Source organism: Quercus robur, chromosome 12, assembly GCF_932294415.1.
Source record: "Quercus robur chromosome 12, dhQueRobu3.1, whole genome shotgun sequence".
Lineage (NCBI taxonomy): Eukaryota > Viridiplantae > Streptophyta > Magnoliopsida > Fagales > Fagaceae > Quercus > Quercus robur.
In genome coordinates this window covers 11,918,279-11,938,612 of record NC_065545.1, presented here as the reverse complement: position 1 = coordinate 11,938,612, position 20,334 = coordinate 11,918,279, and the positions used below count along the sequence as shown (strand labels likewise).

At 39.2% G+C, this 20,334-nt stretch overlaps 1 protein-coding gene across 2 annotated transcripts in view; it reads left to right on the top strand.

Moving 5' to 3' along the window:
- The window catches only part of LOC126710605 (protein TIC236, chloroplastic), a 51,516-nt gene that overhangs the window by 17,252 nt on the left and 13,930 nt on the right, over window positions 1–20,334 (top strand). For both annotated transcript variants that reach the window (XM_050411154.1, XM_050411155.1), the window contains exons 6-13: window positions 1,521–1,661; window positions 6,512–6,574; window positions 6,928–7,158; window positions 7,258–7,341; window positions 15,639–15,796; window positions 15,929–16,448; window positions 17,798–17,968; window positions 18,115–18,174. In XM_050411154.1, the coding sequence (XP_050267111.1) occupies window positions 1,521–1,661; window positions 6,512–6,574; window positions 6,928–7,158; window positions 7,258–7,341; window positions 15,639–15,796; window positions 15,929–16,448; window positions 17,798–17,968; window positions 18,115–18,174 (1,428 nt within the window). The remainder of the gene's footprint in view (window positions 1–1,520; window positions 1,662–6,511; window positions 6,575–6,927; window positions 7,159–7,257; window positions 7,342–15,638; window positions 15,797–15,928; window positions 16,449–17,797; window positions 17,969–18,114; window positions 18,175–20,334) is intronic.

Sequence of the window (20,334 nt, the reverse complement as noted above, 5' to 3'; positions counted from 1 at the left end):
TTTTGGGCTATTGCTAATTTTCTTTTTAGGTTAAGTGTTGGTGGGTAGGACTTTCACTAGTGCTTGTAGGTGATTTTCAGTTTATTGAGGCTTTGGCATGAAGCAATATATCACTTCATGAGCAAAATCATAACTCCATGAACATAAATTGATGCTTTCTTGTTTTCACAAGCCATTACTGAAATTAATTGTGCTGTTTAGTGGGTGGAGAAATATGTGGTGCCATTTCATAAATCTTTAGGTGCTGGTTCTATTTTGCTGTTGTATTTGTAACTTGACACTGATAATTGGGCTCTCAAGAGTGTCTGTTGATTTGTATTCGGCAGTAATGCTAACTCCAAGGATTGTCTCATCTTGCTTCATCTTCATATCTGTTGATTAAGTTCAGAGAAATTATGATACGGATGACTATATGAGATACTTTCATCATAGTCTTATCTACCGAAAAATGGGGTGCTCTTGATCACCTAAAAAGATTTTTAGGCAGAATTGGCATAATTACTACCATGAAGGTTGAGGCATTGTGCTGCCAAAAGAGATTATCCTCTGCTTTTATATGCAGTCTGTAGAAAGAAAAAGGGGTTCTTGGGGGGGGGGGGGGGGGGCGGCGGCGATGATGACAGGATCTTGTTACATTTGTTTCTCTGCTCATGTTTTGTTTAGTCAGTTATAGTGTTAAACTTCCCTTTTGAGGTACTTGGTTGGAAAATAGTTGGGTTTGAGATCATGGCAACCTTTGGTGGGAGTATCTCGCTACTCTTGGGCTTTGGTATAGATTATACATGTATTTTAAAATTTCATTGTAAATGCGCATTTTGGCAGCGATATTTTTTTTCCTTATTCTTGCTGGGTAATTTAGGACTGTTTATCCCATTTGGGCTTGATTTTTGTGTTGGAGTTATATTTTAAATTTGGTGTCTTTTCTATGAAGGCTGGAGCAGGAAATTTATGCATTTCAGGGTAAGCCATATATACATACATACATATATATATTTTGTTGATAAGTGCACTGATTCAGGACAATGAGAAGAAATTGGCTAAGATGGGTGTGACATATCCAATGAAGATACTTATAAGAAAAAGATATCCAATGAAGACCAATTTCATTACCATTTATTGGCTGAGTAGTAGGCGTTATAGAAACTAGAGGAAGGTTTTATAGATCTTGGTTTGTTTCTGTGGGAATAGATATAATGGCCTCAGGTTTAATAAAAAGACGTACTGATCTTCTAATCTAGCCCACTTAATATTTGTTGAGTTGTTACTGATCAAAAAATATTTGTTGAGTTGTTGAATGTCATCTTCATACCATGCTTTGGCAGTACACTAATTTTCTATATTTATTTTTGTTTCAGTTTGTTGCATCACGGCTGTCATTGGGTGATCATTCATACCATATCGTGCATGCTTCAGGCTTATACTGATATATTTGTTTCCATCACTGAGTTTCAATTTTGAAAGTTAAATTATTTTTACGAGTTTTAGAATATTATGGTATAGTGTGCATGTCTCTAATGCAGGACATTTCAACAAGTTTATGTTTCCGTGGTCAACGAATATTTATGCACAATGCAAGTGGCTGGTTTGGCAGTGTTCCTTTAGAAGCTTCTGGAGATTTTGGAATTCATCCTGAGGAAGGAGAGTTTCATCTAATGTGCCAGGTAATTCTTACACTTAAGATTGTTCTAGGCCTGGGAAGATGTACTCTGAGTTCAGAAATAATTTTTATCATATGTGAAGAAATTTACTAGGATCAAAATTATTTTTCAACATCTGCATAATTAAATTGTTTTGTTTAAACCTTGAAATTTGTAATCTTGATTATTGGTGTGGGCCGTGTGGTGACCAACCTCTCAAAGTGACTTTCCCGGTTTTGTATGAGAATGCTCTTGATCGGGAAGCTTCAATGGAGTCTTTGTTGGTGTGACAGAATGTGGGGAAGAGGAGTTGGGATGTGAGGTTCCTTTGGGATTTTAATGATTGTTAATTGGAGATGGTTGTGGATTTTCTTCATCTTTTGGAGTCTGATTGTGGGTGGAGATTGAAGAAAAATGGAGACTTTGACATTTATTCCTATTATAATGCTTTGAGGGGGGTCTTATTCTTTCATTTTCCCTTGGAAGGTATTTGGGGTGTGAAGGCCTTTCGGAGGGTTTCCTTTTTTGTTTGGATGGCGGCATGGGGAAAGATACTTACTGGCGAGAATCTAAGAAGAAAAGGCTTTACTATAGTGGATTGGTGTTGCATGTGCCATAGTAGTGGGGAGATTGTGGATCACCTTTTGATTCATTGTGTTTGGGGGGGGGGGGGGGGGTCATAAGTTGTGGAGCTTTGTTTTTAGATTGTTTGGGGTCTCTCTTGGGTCTGACCATGTCCTTGACCTTTTATTTGGGTGGAGGTATTGGTTGGGGAAGCATTCATTGGATATTTGGAATTTGGCTCCGTTATGTATGTAGATTATTTGGTGGAAGTGTAACAGCCTTACATTTTTGGATTTGGAGAGTGTGGGGGATCAGCTTTTACCTCTTTTGTAGGAACTTTTTTTGATTGGGCTTGAGCTTGGGGATTCGCACCTAGTGATTACTGATTACATTTTGTTGTTTATAGAGTCCCTTTCTTCTTGTATATAATTGTTTTATTCTTTTTTGTAAATATCTTGGCTACATTGTGCCTTTTTTGCGAAGATTAATGGAACTCCTTTCTTATGCTCTTTTTTTTGATAAGTAAAAAGAAAATATTATTAGTAAGGAAAAAGCATGAAAATACAAAGGGTTCACGGTGGTGAACAAAAAGACACAAGCAGCCACAAAGAAAAACCAAGAAAAACTAATAGACGAAAGGAATTCCAAAAGGGTAAAACAATCCGAAAGACCCCAACATAGAGACCAATCAAAGAGGTCCGTTGGCATAAATCTAATAACCGAACCACAGTTTTCCCCTTATCCTCAAAAGAATGCTGATTCCGTTTAGTCCAAATAGTCCACATTAAACAACTTGGAACCAAATTCTAAGCATCGGAGCTATGCTTCCCAAGCCAATGGTACGAACAAAATAATAAGTCCGTTACTGAACCTGGCATGACCCAATCGATACCAAACAATCAAAGCATATGAATCCACAAAGAATGAGCTATTGGACAAAAAAGTAACAGGTGATCCACAAATTCCGCATTAAAGTAGCACATACAACAACGATTCGCCAAAGGGCAACCACAAAGTATAAGGTTATCCAAGGTTAGAATCTGACCATGAGCTGCTGTCCACATAAAAAATGCCACCCTTTTAGGAACCTTGACTTTTCAAATGCCCTTCCAAGGTAAAGTGGAAGGAGCTACATTTCGAATCTTATGATAAAAAGACTGAATGTCAAACTTCCCACTTCCATTAAGACTCCAATGTAGCCTGTCACCCCCATCACCACTAGGAATCCGGGATTGGATGAAATGAAGTAGGGAATAAGAAGCCGCTAACTCCCAATCATTGAAATCCCTAAAAATGCTCAAACTCCACACTCTGTCATTATCACCCACTGAAGGGCTTAACACTTCAGAAACATAAGCTTCTTTATTGGCTAAACACAAAAATAACTGGGGATAAAGAATTTTAAGAGGGACATCCCTAGTCCATTTGTCATGCCAAAAAAGAATATGAGAACCGTCCCCCACTACAAAAGACAAATGCTTAGCAAAACTTTCCCACCGTTCACTAATACTCCCCCATAAACCACAACCATGAGCCCTTCTGCAAACTCTAGAGCACCAACCCCTTTCCCCCTCTCCATATTTCATGGCTATGACCCTCCGCCATAGATGAGTGATTTCATGGCCATACCTCCAAAGCCATTTCCCTAATAGAGCCTAATTAAAAAATGCCAAATTCCGAATTACCAAACCACCCAACTCGCGTGGTAAACAAATCTTTTCCCAAGCCACCAAAGGATATTTGAAACACAACTGAAGAACCCCACAAAAAATTCCTCTGAATACATTCCAATCTAGTCGCCACAGTTTTAGGGATAGTAAAAAGGAAAAGGTAATAAGTTGGAAGGCTTGAAAGGGTACTTTTCAACAAAGTGAGTCTACCACCCTTTGACAAGTAAAGCTGCTTTTAGCCTAAAAGCTTCTTTTCCAACCTCTCAAGAATCGGATTCCAAATAGCGGCTGTTTTATACAAAGATCCCAGTGGCATACCCAAGTAAATCATAGGCAAACTGCCCACCCTACACTGAAGAATATTAGCCAATGATTGGATATTGCTCACCTCCCCAATAGGGACAATCTCACTTTTCCCCACATTCACCTTCAAACCAGTAAAAGCTTGAAAATAGGTCAAAACCAGCCTAATGGAAAAGATTTGCTCTCTAGAAGCATCGCAGAAAAGAATAGTATCATTAGCAAATAATAGGTGAGAAATACGAATATCATTAGAATTATTAGGTCCCACATGAAAACCCTAAATGAGACCACCTTCCTCAGTTTTCTTTAGGATACAACTTAAAACCTCCATGATCAAAAGAAAGAGTAGGGGAGACAATGGGTTACCTTGTCTTAGACCTCTAGAGCTACCAAAGAAACCAGTAGGAGATCCATTAACCAAAACAGAGAATCAGACGGTAGTGACGCAAGTCTTTAGCCAACTCCTCCATCTACCCCCAAAACCCATCCTCTCCAACAGATAAAACAAGGAGTCCCAATTCACATGATCATAAGCTTTCTTGATGTCTAACTTACACACCACCCCTGGAGCACAACACTTTTTAACGGTGTTCAATTAATAGAAATAACACTTTTTCATCCACCAGGGTGCAGCCTAGTGGTTGGAGGCTTGGATGAGCTCTAGACCCAGACATCCAAGGTTCAATCCCCCACTAAGAGTTTCTTTGGATTATTTGAACAGATTTTTTTTTTTTTTTTAAATTTTCATTTAATATTTGAACCATAATTTTTTTTAAACAACAATTTTGAAACAGCTGTAACAGAACTATCCATATCAACTCTTTAGCAAAAGGAAAAAAAAGTATCCATATAAGCTGGTTTAGATGTAAAGATTAAAGATAATGATGGTTCCCGTTGCTTTATTGGTCTTTGTAGATAAATTGAGATCATATACTTTTCTTCTCAAATCGATGGATTCAAGTTTTGTCAATACTAATGGAAGTTCTATGCAGTTCACTAGAATTTTGTCAGATCTAGATTTGTGGTACATAGAAATGTCTTTTGAGTTTTGTCATCATCTTGTTGTATGTTAAGAATCTTTTCATTAATTTATTCTCCCCTGAATAGTACTGCCAGCATTGGAACTATTATTAATGTTAACAGTGAGTTTGGAAGTTTTATTTTGCTTGATATGCAGTATTAATGTGAATATTTACTTCTAAAGATACTGTATCATAAACTCATAAAAGGTCCATACACTATCCTTTTTGCTTGTGTGCATACTTTTATATATATATATACACACACACACACACATATATGATAAATAAGTAGTGTAGTATTATTGAAAATCAAATAGACTTGATTTTCATGATGATGAACACAAAGTGTCAAAAAAGTACAGAAGTCTCAAAAAGAAAATCTAAGAGAGACTCTATTTTTTGGTATAAGTAACTAAATTTTTTATTAAAAGGAAATCAAACCAAGTACACTGGGGGTGTACTCAGGGAGAGATACAGTCAAAATAGATTACAATGCTCAAACATATATAAAAGAGAAAAACAAGGAGGAGAATGAAGGGCAACACTCCAATCTTAAAAGTCACGAAGGAAAAAGCTTTAAAATCAAGGATAGTTGTTCACATCCCTCAAAACTTCTAGAATTCAGTTCTTGCCAAAGACACCACATAATTCAATGAGGCACAGCCTTCCAAAAAGCTATGTTTCTATGCTTGCTGAAAGAACCTTGCCAAGCTGTGAACATCTCAAGAGCTCTCTTTGGCATAACCCATTGGAGTCCAAATAAACAGAATGCCATTGATCACAAATCAAAAGCTATAAGGCAATGAAGAAGGAGTTGATCCAGACTTCCACATTTTTTGCACGTGCAACACCAATCCAAAACAATAATACCTTTCTTCCAGAGCTTGTCAGTAAATAAGATCTTCTCTAGAGTAGCAGTCTAAGAAAAGAAGGTAACCCTAGAGGGGACCTTTGAATGCCACAGCAATTTCCAGGGAAATGACATGCCATTAGGCGAGGATAGGGAATGATAATAACCACGCACCTCAAAACCCTGACTCTTGGCAGGTGGTAATAAGTGGGTAGAATAGAGAGTGCTTTCTTAAGATTATCAAGAGAGGTGGTAAGTGGGCGTACTTGCCTTTGTCTAAAAGTGGATGTATAGTGGATCTCTTCCTGTGCTTAGTTGTCATATCAATGAGAGTATATAAGGTTCGTACTCCGAAGTCAAGGCATTGCTTTGAACTTCAACTGGTAGCTTGAAATAGCTCATTTTTTCCTTCTTTTCTTAGTTAATGTTGTATCCATCTGATAGTCTGTGTACTTTCATGTTCAGGTTCCTTGCGTTGAAGTAAATTCTCTGATGAAAACTTTCAAGATGAGGCCTCTATTGTTCCCGGTATGTGTGCTTAAGTTTGCATCTGACTTCTAAAATCTGAAAGTTGTTGATTCTTAAATAGTTGGGTGCACTTACTTATATTACTTCTATTTTAGTATATATTTTCCATTCTAGAATTTCTGAATATTGTTTTTCTAAAAAATTGATATTCTGTATCATGTGGGTTCTTTGTACAAGCCCAACTATTTATTTTTCTTTTCATTGAACTGAAACTGTTGGGTGCATTAATTGCAGTTATATTTAAGAATTTTTTTTTTCTTGATCTTTTCTCTTGCAAAAAATACATCCATGGAAGTCCACCCTAACCTTTCATCTCTATCTTCACGTCCATTTGCCTTATGTATTTGCTGCAGTTGGCTGGATCAGCAACTGCTGTATTTAACTGTCAAGGCCCTCTGGATGCTCCAATATTTGTGGGAAGTGGAATGGTTTCTAGGAAGACATCTCATTCAGTTTCTGATTTTCCTGCATCATGTGCATCTGAAGCACTGTTAAAAAACAAAGAAGCCGGTGCAGTGGCTGCTTTTGACTGTATTCCACTTTCATATTTATCTGCCAATTTCACTTTTAACACTGATAACTGTGTAAGTGTGTTGGGATACTAAGTGCATATACAAGTTAGATTGGTGCTTCTTGTTCCAAGTACAAAAAAAGATCCTGTAAATTTATTTTGCATGTGATAGGTTGCTGACTTGTACGGAATTAGAGCTAGCCTTGTGGATGGAGGTGAAATTCGAGGTGCAGGGAATGCGTGGATTTGCCCAGAGGTATCTAAAATGCTTAGAAAATAACTTATCTTGCTTGTTTGTGCTATGTTTTGATCAATTGAATGGAAACAATTAGTTGTATTCGAGGCGACAACCCTCCAAGAACAAGTAGAAAGGAAAGGATTTTTAGGAATTATATTTGCTTGCCTCTTATTTCACCGTTCATAGTTTAAATACATCAAAGGACTAATCCAAATGAAGAGATAGCAATCAACCTTATCACTTATCCTACCCAGGAAACAGAATGAATCCTATCTCTAGGAAGCTTAAATGATAACAACAACCTAACAACATCCTAATCCAATAATTCAAATACGAACTATCACTTAATTCCAATATATCCTAATCTTAACAAACACTCGAGGCAATTATCTTCAGCTGCTACTAAGTTGCATTATTTGTTCCCTTGACACGCACGTGCTCTGCAAACATAGCATTCCCTTCCCCTAAAAAATGAATCTTGTCCTCAAGATTTAGATAAGAAAATTGACGTTGTAAATCTGTGTAGTGCTCCCACATGGCATCCTCTTTAGCAAGGCCAGTTCGCTACACCAGCGCTTCCTGCAAAATCTTCTTGCCTGACTTAATCCAGCCAAAATCTATAATTCTTTTAGGTTCATGCAGCACCCTACCATCCTCTTTGATTGGTGGTCATTCCAGTGCAACATGATAAAACTTCCCAATTTCTTCTTCAGCTGGAACATGTGAAAAACAGGATGTTTCCGTGATTGCTGAGGCAAGGCCTACCTTAAGCCACCTTCCTGAGCCACTCCAACACCTGGTAAGGCCTGTAAAAAATGAGGCAAAAGATTCATGTTGCTTCTGGTGAGTTGATGAAAGGGTTGCAATTTGAGGTAAACAAAGTCACTTGGTTCAAACTCTAATTCGCGGCGATGTCAATCCTCATAATCTTCATTTGATTTTGTGCCATCACCAAATTTTCCTTCAAGAGTTTCAGTATTTCATCTCATTCCTTCATGGATTGCTCAGCCTGAGCTACTGCAGTGAACCCATGTTCATAACTGTGAACTGTGGCAGGTGCTCTTCCATAAACCACTTCGAATGGAGTCATGTGAGTGGCAGTGTGATACGAAGTGTTGTACCAATACTCCGCCCATGGTAGCCATTTGAACTACTGCTTTTGCTTGGTACCTACAAAACAATGAAGGTAAGTCTCAAGGCAGCGGTTAAGTACCTCAGTTTGCCCATCGGTTTGCAGATGGTACACTGAGCTCATATGCAATTTAGATCCTTGCAACCAAAAATACTCTGCCCAGAATTGGCTCGTGAAAACCGGGTCTCTATTTGATACAATCGAGCGTGGCATGCCATGAAGGTGCGCGACTTCCTTAACAAACACTTCATCTACTGTTTTTGCCGAATAAGGATGCTTCAAAGTGATGAAGTGTCCATATTTAGACAATTGGTCCACCACCACCAGTATTCTGAGAATCCATTGGATGTTGGTAGGCCGTCGATGAAGTCCATGGAAATATCCTCCCAAATATGGTCAAGTATCGGTAGTGGTTGTAACAACCCTGCAGGAGAAAGTGTGTCGCTCTTATTCCGCTGGCAAGTATCACAACCCCTAATGTAATCTTGAATTTCCTCTTTCATGCCAACTTAATAGAAGTTGGATGCAATTCTCTTATAAGTTCTAAACATAGCAAAGTGTCCTCCCATGGGTGTGTCATGAAACTCGTGGATCACTGCCTCTCTGTGAGGAGAGTTTCGTGGCAAAACTAAACGGCCTTTCTACCAGCCCTTGGCGCATTGTGGGTCCCCTTTTGCATAACCTCCTTAATGCTTGACAATTTGGGGTTGTGGTGTGCTTCGTTGCAGATCTCTTCAAGCCACGTTGGTTGTTGATAGGTGATAGCACTCACCTCTCCATGCATCCAGGCCAATGTTCGATTTCATAATCGTATCCCATGAGCTTTGTTGGTCCATAGTGGTAATTGAAGAAACAAAAGAAACTAGTAACTAGAGAAGAGAGGAATCAAATTATTGTATTATTACTTGCTTATTCCACTATGTACAACTCTGATTAAATAGAGAAACCCTAAACTTATAATAGGAATACAATAGCAGAAATAGGAAATCAAATAATCTCTAATTACTCAGTTTCCTTTTCTGAATATTTCCTTCTCTAAATATTTCCTTCACCTTCACGCCCAAGATTATACCATATATAACCATCCACACATACCATACATAGAATCTGTCAACACTCCCCCTCAAGCTGAGGCATAGATATCTCTCATGCCCAGCTTGTCCAAGATTCTATGGAAGTGATTAGTTGCTGCCCCCTTTGTCAAGATGTCTGCGAGTTGATCTCCAGTTCTTACATATGGAGTGCAAATGATGCCTTTACGCAGTTTCTCCTTGATAAAGTTTCTATCAATTTCCATATGTTTTGTCCGATCATGCAGAACTGGATTATGAGCAATATTAATTGCTGCTTTATTGTCACAAAACAGCTTGATGGGATCCTTACTATCATATCCAAGCTCCCTCAATAATATCTTCATCCATAATATCTCACATATCCCATGGGCCATTGCTCTAAACTCAGCCTCTGCACTGGATCTTGCAACCACAGATTGTTTCTTACTCCGCCAAGTAACTAAGTTACCTCCAACAAATAGACAATATCCAGAGGTGGAGCGTCGGTCTATGATTGACCCTGCCCAATCAGCATCTGTATAAGCTTCTATCTTCAAGTGATCATGTCGAGCAAATAGCACTCCTTTACCCGGTGAGGATTTCAAGTAACGGAGAATTCTACGAACAGCTTTCATATGTGTCTCTCGTGGCGAATGCATAAACTGACTTACCACACTTACCGCATGAGCGATATCTGGTCTAGTGTGTGATAAGTAGATTAGTCTACCAACTAGTCACTGGTATCTCCCTTTTTCTACGAGGGGGCTGTTGAGGTCTTCTCCCAACTTGACATTCTGCTCTATTGGATTATCAATAGCTTTGCACCCTAACATTCCTGTTTCTTTGAGAAGATCGAGTATGTATTTCCGTTGAGAAAGAAATATTCCATGCCTTGATCTTGCCACTTCAATGCCTAGAAAATACTTCAGATTTCCCAAGTCCTTTATTTCAAATTCTTGTGCCAAGGATTGCTTTAGTCTTTGTATCTCTTCCTCATCATTTCCAGTTAGCACCATATCATCCACATAGACAATAAAAGCTGTTATTTTTCTTTGTAGTGAATGCTTGATAAATAATGTATGATCAGCCTGACTTTGATTGTAGCCAAATTTCTACATAGCTCGGGAAAACCTTTCAAACCATGCTCTAGGAGATTGTCTTAGTCCATACAAGGCTTTCTTTAGTTTGCACACTTTACCATTAGAAGCTGGTAGCTTAAGGCTAGGGGGGAGTTCCATGTATACTTCTTCTTCAAGATCTCCATGGAGGAAAGCATTCTTTACATCCAATTGGTGTAGAGGCCAATCTTGATTTGCTGCCAATGAGATAAGAACTCGTATAGAGTTCATCTTTGCTACTGGTGCGAATGTCTCCTTATAATCAATCCCATAGGTTCCATAGGTTTGTGTGAAACCTTTTGCAACCAATCTAGCTTTGTATCTTTCCACTGACCCATTTGCTTTATGCTTAATTGTAAACACCCACTTGCATCCAACTACCCTTTTTCCATTCGGTAAGTCAACAAAATCCCATGTGTCATTTTTCTTAAGAGCTCTCATCTCTTCTTGCATCGCTTCTTTCCATTTTGGATCTCCTAATGCTTCCTGGAGGGTTTGAGGGATAGACACAGAAGATAACTTGGATAGGAAAGAACGAAATGCAGGTGAGATATGTTGATATGAAAGAAAATTTGATATGGGATGATGAGTGCATGATCTAACTCCTTTGCGTTGTGCAATAGGAAGATCAATATCATTTATGGTGGGTATAGAGAGAACAGGAGCAGAATTACTTGAGTCGGGTTCAGATGATTGCTCAGGAGCTTTAGGAGTAGTCTTACTTTTTTGGTGCCTTGAATAGACCCTTAGTTCTTTCACAGGTGTCTCATCCAGCTTATCATCAGTGGATGACAGCTCATTATTAGCCTCTTGCACTTCAACATCAATGAAATCAGCTTTCAAGTCAACATTAGTGGAGGTACTAAGAATAGGTAATGACACAGAAAACTCCTCATCACCATTATACTCCCCCTGAGGAGTTTGAGGTGAGAAGTAAAATTGTGTCTCAAAGAAGGTTACATCCATTGACACAAAGTGTTTTGGAGAAGGAGGGTGATAACATTTATATCCCTTTTGAGTAGGAGAGTAACCTATAAAGACACATTTGAGGGCACGAGGGTCTAATTTACTCCTAGATTAACCATGAAGATGGACAAAGCAGATACACCCAAAGACACGAGGAGGGATGATAAAATTAGAGGATGGTACAGATGAAAAAAGTACCTCAAGTGGTCTCTTGAAGTCAAGGACGCGAGATGGCATTCTATTGATGAGATAAGTTGCAGTGAGCAAGGCATCTCCCCAGTAGGACTTTGGAACACTGGCAGTAAGGAGAAGAGCCCGTGTGACTTCTAGGAGATGTCGATTTTTTCTTTCAGCAACCCCATTTTGTTGAGGGGTATAGGCACAAGTGGTTTGATGAATAATACCATCTGTATGAAGATTGCCATGAGCTCTTTCTCGTATGTAGATCGTCCTAAGGCTCTACCCGTGATGGCCTTACTGAAGTAAGCCACGGGTTTGCCTTCTTGCATGAGGATCGTGCCTAAACCACTTCCTAATGCATCCGTTTCAACAATAATTTGCTTAGAGAAATTTGGCAAGGAGAGCACTGGAGCTTGTGTCATGGCACGCTCGAGATTGAGAAAAGACTCCCCTGCTTGTTTTGACCATTGGAAACCATCCTTCTTCAAGAGCTTGGTAAGAGGGGCTGCAATGGCGCCATATCCTTGAATAAATTTCTGGTAATAACCGGTCAATCCAAGGAATCCACAAAGAGCGGTGGTGTTTGTCAAAATAGGCTAAGCCTCCATGCTGCTGATTTTTTTGGGATCCGCAAAGACTCCTGCTGCACTAATGATATGGCCTACGTACTCCACTTCCCGTTGTCCAATTAGGCACTTAGATTGGTTGACATACAATTAGTTATGCAACAAGATGTTAAAAACTTCCTCAAGATGAGATAAATGTTCAGCCCAAGTTTTACTATAAACCAAAATGTCGTCAAAAAATACTAGCACATACCTCCGTAGTAAGGCTTGAAATATGTCGTTCATCAATGGTTGGAACGTGGCTGGAGCATTGGTGAGTCCAAACAGCATGACAAGAAATTCGTAGTGACCATCATGAGTGCGAAAAGCAGTCTTGTGAACATCCTCAGGTTGAACCCGAATCTGGTGGTACCCAGATTTAAGATCCAATTTGGTGAAGTACGATGCGCCATGCAATTCATCAAATAACTCATCCATGGTAGGAATCGGATATTGATACTTAAAAGTCACACGATTTAAAGCTCTGTAGTCAAGACAAAAACGTCATGAGCCATCCTTCTTTTTCACTAATAGAACAGGCGAAGAGAATGGACTAGAGCTTGGTTGTATAATCCCAGCAGAAAGCATCTCCTTCACGGCCCTTTCCATCTCGTTCTTTTGGATGTGAGGGTAGCGGTATGGCTGAACATTAACAGGTCCCCTGCCTTGTTCCAAAATTATTTTATGGTCATGGTTGCGTGGGGGAGGCAAAGTGTTAGGACTACGAAATATGGGCTGGAGTTTTTGTAATAATACATCTAGTTCTTTGGTTTGGACTTGGGCCAAGTCCATCTTAGTGTCATGGATAGGCCCATTGATAGTCATAATGTAGGTTTCCAATCCATTGGCTAGAAGCTTTTGGATGGATTGAATAGAGTCATGTGTCACCTTCCCTGTATTGTCTCTGTGCAACACAAACTTTTTGTCTTCATTCCACAACTCCACAGTGAGATTACTCCAGTCGTGCAAAACTTTTCCAAGGCTTTGTAGCCATTGCATTCCCAAAACAACATCTGAACCTTGTAAATCCAATGGATACATGTTGGTTGAAGCCTTGGATTTCCACAGGTACTGCAATGTAAACTTCTTCGCAATGCAGTTTATTTCCATTGGCTACCATCACTTGGAAAGCCGCCGCCGGTTCCTTGCAACATTCCATTCGTCTAGCGAACTTCTGTCCTTCAAAATTGTGAGCACTTCCACTATCGATGAGAATGTGCAATTGCCTCCCTCTAATTACGCCTGTCACTCGCATAGTTCGGGGTGTGGTTATACCTGACAAAGCATGAAGCGAGATTTCCGGAATAGTTGCTTATTCTTCTTCCTCTTTAATTGCTTCCTCCACTTCAGTAGATTCCTCCGCATCCGCTATTGTTTCCAAAATAAACACTTGTTGTGTCTTGCACCTATGTCCCGGTTCAAACTTTTCATCACAATTGTAACATAATCCCTTATCCCTCTGTGCCTGAATCTCTGTCCAAGAAAGCTTTTTGAATGAGGGGCTACTTTGAGTTCATGAACTAGAGGATGGTGATGACCCCGCCTTTCTCCATCTGGATGGGGGACTTGGTAAAAGAGCTGGCTTGGGTGTTGGTAGCAGTGCAGATTTTGAAGGGAATGACGCACGCTTAAGCCTCTACAACTTGTCTTCTTGCAAACGGGCTAAACTGGTGGCGTGGAGAAGGGTGGTTGGTCGGAAAAGTTTGACTTTTGAACAATTTTCCTCCTTAAGTCCGCCGATGTGACTTCCAATCAACGCATGTTGAGGCCAATCTTGTACCCTTGCAACTAATCGTTCAAACTGTGGTTGATATTCATGCACAGTCCCAGCTTGTTGCACTTTGGCTAGAGCTTCATCAAAATCTTCATATTTAGAAGGTCCAAAGCAGACACATAAAGCTTGCGTAAATTCCTCCCATTGCACGTAGGCTGTGTCTTTTCATACCATTGATACCATTGCAAGGCATCATCTTGCAAGTGGAATGAAGCCAACACCAGTTTCTCTTCGGCTGTTGTTCTTTGATAGTGAAAAAATTGTTCGGCCTTGTAAATCCACCCAGTTGGGTCTTCCCCATTGAAGTGAGGAAAATCTAACCGAGAGAATTGAGTTTGTATGCCTCCCATAGGTCCTCTAGTACTGCCTTCTCCATGATTTCGATTGATGGAACTATCACCATGGTTGTCATTCTGGTTGGTTTCATTGGTCCGCTCACCCCTTGCTTTGAGCTGCTGTCCCATCTTTGCTACAACATTGGAGAGGGCATCTATACTCTCATCTATTCTTGTCAACTCTTCCCGCTGGCCATCGACTTGCCTTCGAAGTGAATGGTTATTGACTTCTAGAGCAGACAGTCAATCATCATTGGTAGTTGATCGTGTGGATGGTGGTGGGTTGGAAGTCATCTGGCTTTGATACCAAATGCTATGACCCAATCAATTGAATGGAAACAATTTGTCGTATTCGAGGCGACAACCCTCCAAGAACAAGTAGAAAGGAAAATATTTTTAGGAATTATATTTGCTCGCCTCTTATTTCACCGTTCATAGTTTAAATACATCAACGTGACTAATCCAAATGAAGAGATAATAATCAGCCTTATCACTTATCCTACCCAAGAAACAGAATGAATCCTATCTCTAGGAAGTTTAAATGATAACAACAACCTAACAACTTTCTAATCCAAATAATTCAAATACGAACTGTCACTTGATTCCAATATATCCTAATCCTAACAAACACTTGAGGTATTTATCTTCAGCTGCTACTAAGTTGCATTATTTGTTCCCTTGGCATGCACGTGCTCTGCAGACATAGCAGTTTGTGAATTAGTAAATGCATGGATTTGCAGCCCCTTATCCCAAGTGATTGGGCATAGATTATAGATATAGTTGCTTCCTCTCCATTCTGCTGTTTTCCCTTCCAATGAGTTTGACTCTTTCTGAATGGGTACATTTTTGGAAAACCAGCTCATTTTCCCCTTCCTATGGGTGTCAAGAGTGGCCCCTCTGTAGGAGATTTATCTTAGTTTTTTATGATCTGATCGTACCTTGTTTTAAATGGCAGCTGCACCCCCTTTTGGATGGCCGTCATCTTCTTATTTAGTCCTACAAGATGCACGTGTAAAGTGTAGTGTCTTAACTTTAGTGGGGTTGCCTGACTGCTTTTAGGAAATTGTTGCTTTGAAATAAGTGGTGATGATATGTCTACTTTTTCTGTTAATTTTCTTGCTGCATTTTGATGTAGAACACTTTATTTTTGCAGGGTGAGCTGGATGATGCCGCAATAGATGTGAATTTCTCTGGAAATTTGTCCTTTGATAAAATTATGCAGCGGTATATACCTGGATATCTTCATCTGATGCCACTAAAATTAGGGGATTTAAATGGAGAAATGAAAATGTCTGGATCTCTTTTAAGACCGTAAGATCCTTGGACTCCCCCCCCCCCCCCTCTCTCTCTCTCTCTCTCTCTCGTTAATTAAAATTGCTTTGCTACTGCAATTTGGATGTCCATATACTTCAACTTGGCTTATGTATCATGATTTTTTATTAGGAGGTTTGACATTAAATGGAATGCTCCAAAAGCCGAAGGTTCCTTTACTGATGCTCGAGGAGATATCCTAATTTCACATGACTACATCGCTGTTAATTCTTCTTCTGTTGCCTTTGAATTAACCACAAAAATTCAAACATCTTATCTTGATGAATACTGGCTCAGCACAACAGAGTTTGATGCAAAGAGGGTCATGCCATTTATTGTTGACGGACTTGAGTTGGATTTACGTATGCGTGGTTTTGAATTTTTCAGTTTGATATCTTCTTATCCTTTTGACTCTCCAAGACCAACGCATTTGAAAGCAACTGGAAGGATTAAGTTTCAGGGAAAGCCCTGTAGCAGTTCTAATGAGCACAACCTTGGTTCTGAAAAGAATAAGCAACTTTTGGAAATGTCAGATAAGGGAAAAACAGATGGTCTTGTGGGTGAGGTTTTGATCTCAGGTCTCAAGCTGAATCAGTTGATGGTAGCACCTCAGTTGGTTGGACAGTTGAGCATTTCACGTGAGTGTATCAAGGTAATATCAAAAATTTCAACCCCTACTCAATTTATTTACAAAATTTGATGTTAATATTGTCTTTTTAATATGTTACACTGCTTGGCTCACTCACCAAAATATGAGTATTAGGGTTAAGGAAGAGAAAATAAGACTAGGGAGAGATAGAGATTTGAGAAAAGATCTAGGCTTGGTAATCATTCCCTCACCTTAGAAAAATTTTAAATTAGGGTTTATGGCATGATTACAAAAATACCCTTATGCTAATATAAAATAACATCCTTTTTGATTAAAAAAAGAAGAAGTAACTTTAATGCTCCCCCTCAAGCTGGAGCATACAGATGAAACTTACATATCACGCTTGAAAGACAATTGCTGAAGGAGGCAGATGCTAATGACTTCATGAGAATATTGGCCAAATGATCATCTGAACGAACAAAGGGAGTAACAATCTATTTCAAAAGAACGCATGAGTTAATCGCTCAATGGGAAGATCACCCAACTGATCATCCAAACAAACAAAGGGAGTAGTAATTTGCTTCTTCATCAGTAAATCCTAAATAAAGTGACAATCAAGGTTGATTGTTTAGTATGCTCATGGAACACGGGATTGCTATCAATAAAGATTGAAAAGGCCTGATTGTCACAACACATATGCGTAGAAGTAGGAACATCAACTCCCAAGTTATGAATGAGAGATTGAACCATAACATCTCGGAAGCAGTAGGAGCCAGAGCTTGATACTTAGCTTTGACACTAGAATGGGCAACAATATTCCGCTTTTTACTGTGCCAAGTAATAAGACTACCTCCAGCAAAGATACAAAAGCCATAAATGGACTGTCTATCATAAAAACTACCAGCCCAATCAACATCACTAAAACCTATCCTCATCCAAAAGTGCTCTTCAGCTAATGCAAGATACGACAAATAGCTCCATATTGAGGTTGACTGGGAGCATGCATATACTGACTGATCACACCAACTGCATTGGTAATATCAGGATGAGTTACTATAAGGTAAATCAACTTTCTAACCATTTGTCGGTTGCGACCAACACTGAGAAACAGATCAGCTTGGTTGCCATCAAGTTTAATAGTAGAGTCCATAGGAGTATCATTAGGTTGAGCACCCAAGAGACTAGTCTTAGACAGAAGATCAAGGATGTATTTACTTCTATTTTTACCATGGACTGTGATTTATTGTGCTTAACAAGGCTAATGTGTTAACTTGTTTACATGAAATATACTAATGAGAGAGGTCAGGTATTATTAGTCATGGACCTACTCTTTTAATTCTACATAATTTTCTCTGTTCCTGTTTTACTTACAATAGTTGTTCTGAAATCTTAGCTCTGTCTATGTAATGCAGTTGGATGCCACAGGCAGGCCGGATGAAAGTCTCACAGTAGAGTTTGTAGGGCCATTGCAGCCTGGTAGTGAAGATAATCCGCAAAATGGAAAATTACTGTCTTTTTCCCTTCATAAAGGACAACTAAGAGCTAATGTTTGTTTTCGACCACTACATTCTGCTAATTTGGAGGTGCCTCTAGTTTTTTTATTTCATGGAAATTTAGTTTTTTTCCTCTATGGGAAGCTTTATATTGTGTGCAGTTTGCTTATTTAAAAGCAGCAATAGTTTGAAAATGAGTAATTTCTTTTTCATGACTTTGTGTGAGGTGGTTGTAGGTACGGAATTTGCCTCTTGACGAATTGGAGCTAGCTTCACTGCGGGGAACAATACAAAGAGTAATTGGTGTTCTTTATTTATTTCATTTTTGCGGATAAATATCTACCTTTTTCTATTCAATGCTAAGTTCTTATTTGATTCCATTGTTCCCTGTGTCTCATCCCTCCTTGATTGTCTTTAGTGTGCATGAAAAATCATTTTGAGGTGGGCCTACCATTCAACAATATTCCAGATTTGTACTGGGATTTTTTTCTTTATTGGGGGTAGAGAGCGATTAGACAAAAGGAAAAAAGGAGAGGAGAGGGGGGGGGGGGGGGGTTTGCAGGACTGGATCTCAAGGTCTAATTACTTTTGTGCAACATTATGTGTTCTGGCTCTTATATGTATTTTCTAATTTGGCTATAGGCCCGTGATATTTTGATTAAATTTGTAATGCTGCCTTCTGGAAGAAATTCTTTGCTTCCCTTTATATGGATCAGATTTTTCTTGCTGTTTAAACAGTTTATTCTAGTGACTTGGTGGCTTAGGCTTGTGTGAATGAATACAGTTTTTATTTCTTCTTCTTTTAAGTTGGCTAATTTCATGATGTTTAGGATTGGCTACCATCTGAACATAAACAGGATCTTGTAAAGATCTTTACTTATCAAGAGAAAGTAAATTTAGGGGTGGAGAGGAGAGACAATGGTGACATGGTTAGTATACAGCCAGTAAGAGGAGTTGTCCTAACAACTTTTTTTTGTCTAAATTACAAACTACACCCTTTGATGCAGGACTGTTAAGAAAGTTCAGCACTATACTAGGTTTCTTGATGAATTCTTGAATAAGGAGTGATGTTTAAAAGTTTAGGTTAGAAGAGAATGAATGTTGACAGCTGTTTGGGGCTGAAACAGGGGATAAACAGAAAATAACATAAATAACACTAGGCAATCACACCTAGGTCTTCCTAAGCATCACACCTAGGGTTCCTTGACATCACACCTCGGAGAAGTTTGCATCACACAAACAAAGCTTAAAATCAGCTGCTGAATTTTATTAATCAATCACAATATTCTAAAATAACATGACTCAAAAGAGCCTTTATATAGAGGCTATAGTTATCCTTTTCCTAGTAGGACTTGGACTCTAATTAACCTATTCCTAGAACGAATAGGAATACAAATAATAATTAAATAAAAGACTTAATAATACGTAAACATAAAATAAGACTCATGGGACTTTGGTACAGCCAAGGACATCCCATTCCAGATTTCTGGAAATTACCAAATTGCCCTTATTCTAATAGAACTTAATTAAAACTGATCCAGCAGCTTCTCAACCTAAAAGACTCAATACTGATAGATTGGAGCGTATTCAGAGGAAGTTTTTATGGGGATCTTCAGAGGAGTGTTTCAAATATCCATTGGTGGCTTGGGAGAAGGTGTGTTCACCGATAGTTTTGGGTGGTTTGGGGATCAGAAAGTTAGTGCATTTTAATAAAGCCTTGTTAGGGAAATGGTTATGGAGGTTTGGGCGAGAAGGCACTCATCTTTGGAGGGGGGTTATTGCATCTAAATATGGTGAGGGTCAAGGGGGGTGGAATGCTAAAATATGTAGAAGGGCCCACGGATGTGGTCCATGGCGTGGTATTCATGATGGTTGGAAGAGTTTCTCCAACCATGTGACCTTAGTGGTGGGGGATGACTCTCGTATTCTCTTTTGGCATGATAAGTGGGTTGGAGATAACTCACTTAAAAGGCTCTATCCTTAGTTGTATGTGTGTTCTAATGACAAGGAAGCTTGCATTTCTGACGTTTTATGCTACCAGGAGGTTGGTAGCGATAGTATCTGGAATTTGAGATTTCATAGGGATTTTCATGAAAGGGAATTAGGGGTTGCCTTCTCTTTCCTTGAGTTCATTCAATCTCGGATCCCTAGGGGTGGTGGGAATGACACTTCTTATTGGTGTCTCAAAGGAAATGGCATGTTTGATACCTGGTCCTATTACAATATTATTAGGGGTGCAGCTGCTTCTAATTTTCTGTGGAAGGGTGTTTGGAAAGCTGAGATTCCTAGGAGGGTGGCATTTTTTGTGTGGACAGCGGTTCATGGGCAAATCCTTATATTGAAGAATCTTATGCTTAGGGGGCACATTTTGGTGAATAGGTGTTGTATGTGCCATCGGAATGAGGAAACGGTGGATCATCTTCTCCTCCATTGTCCGGTAGCTCATTCTCTGTGGG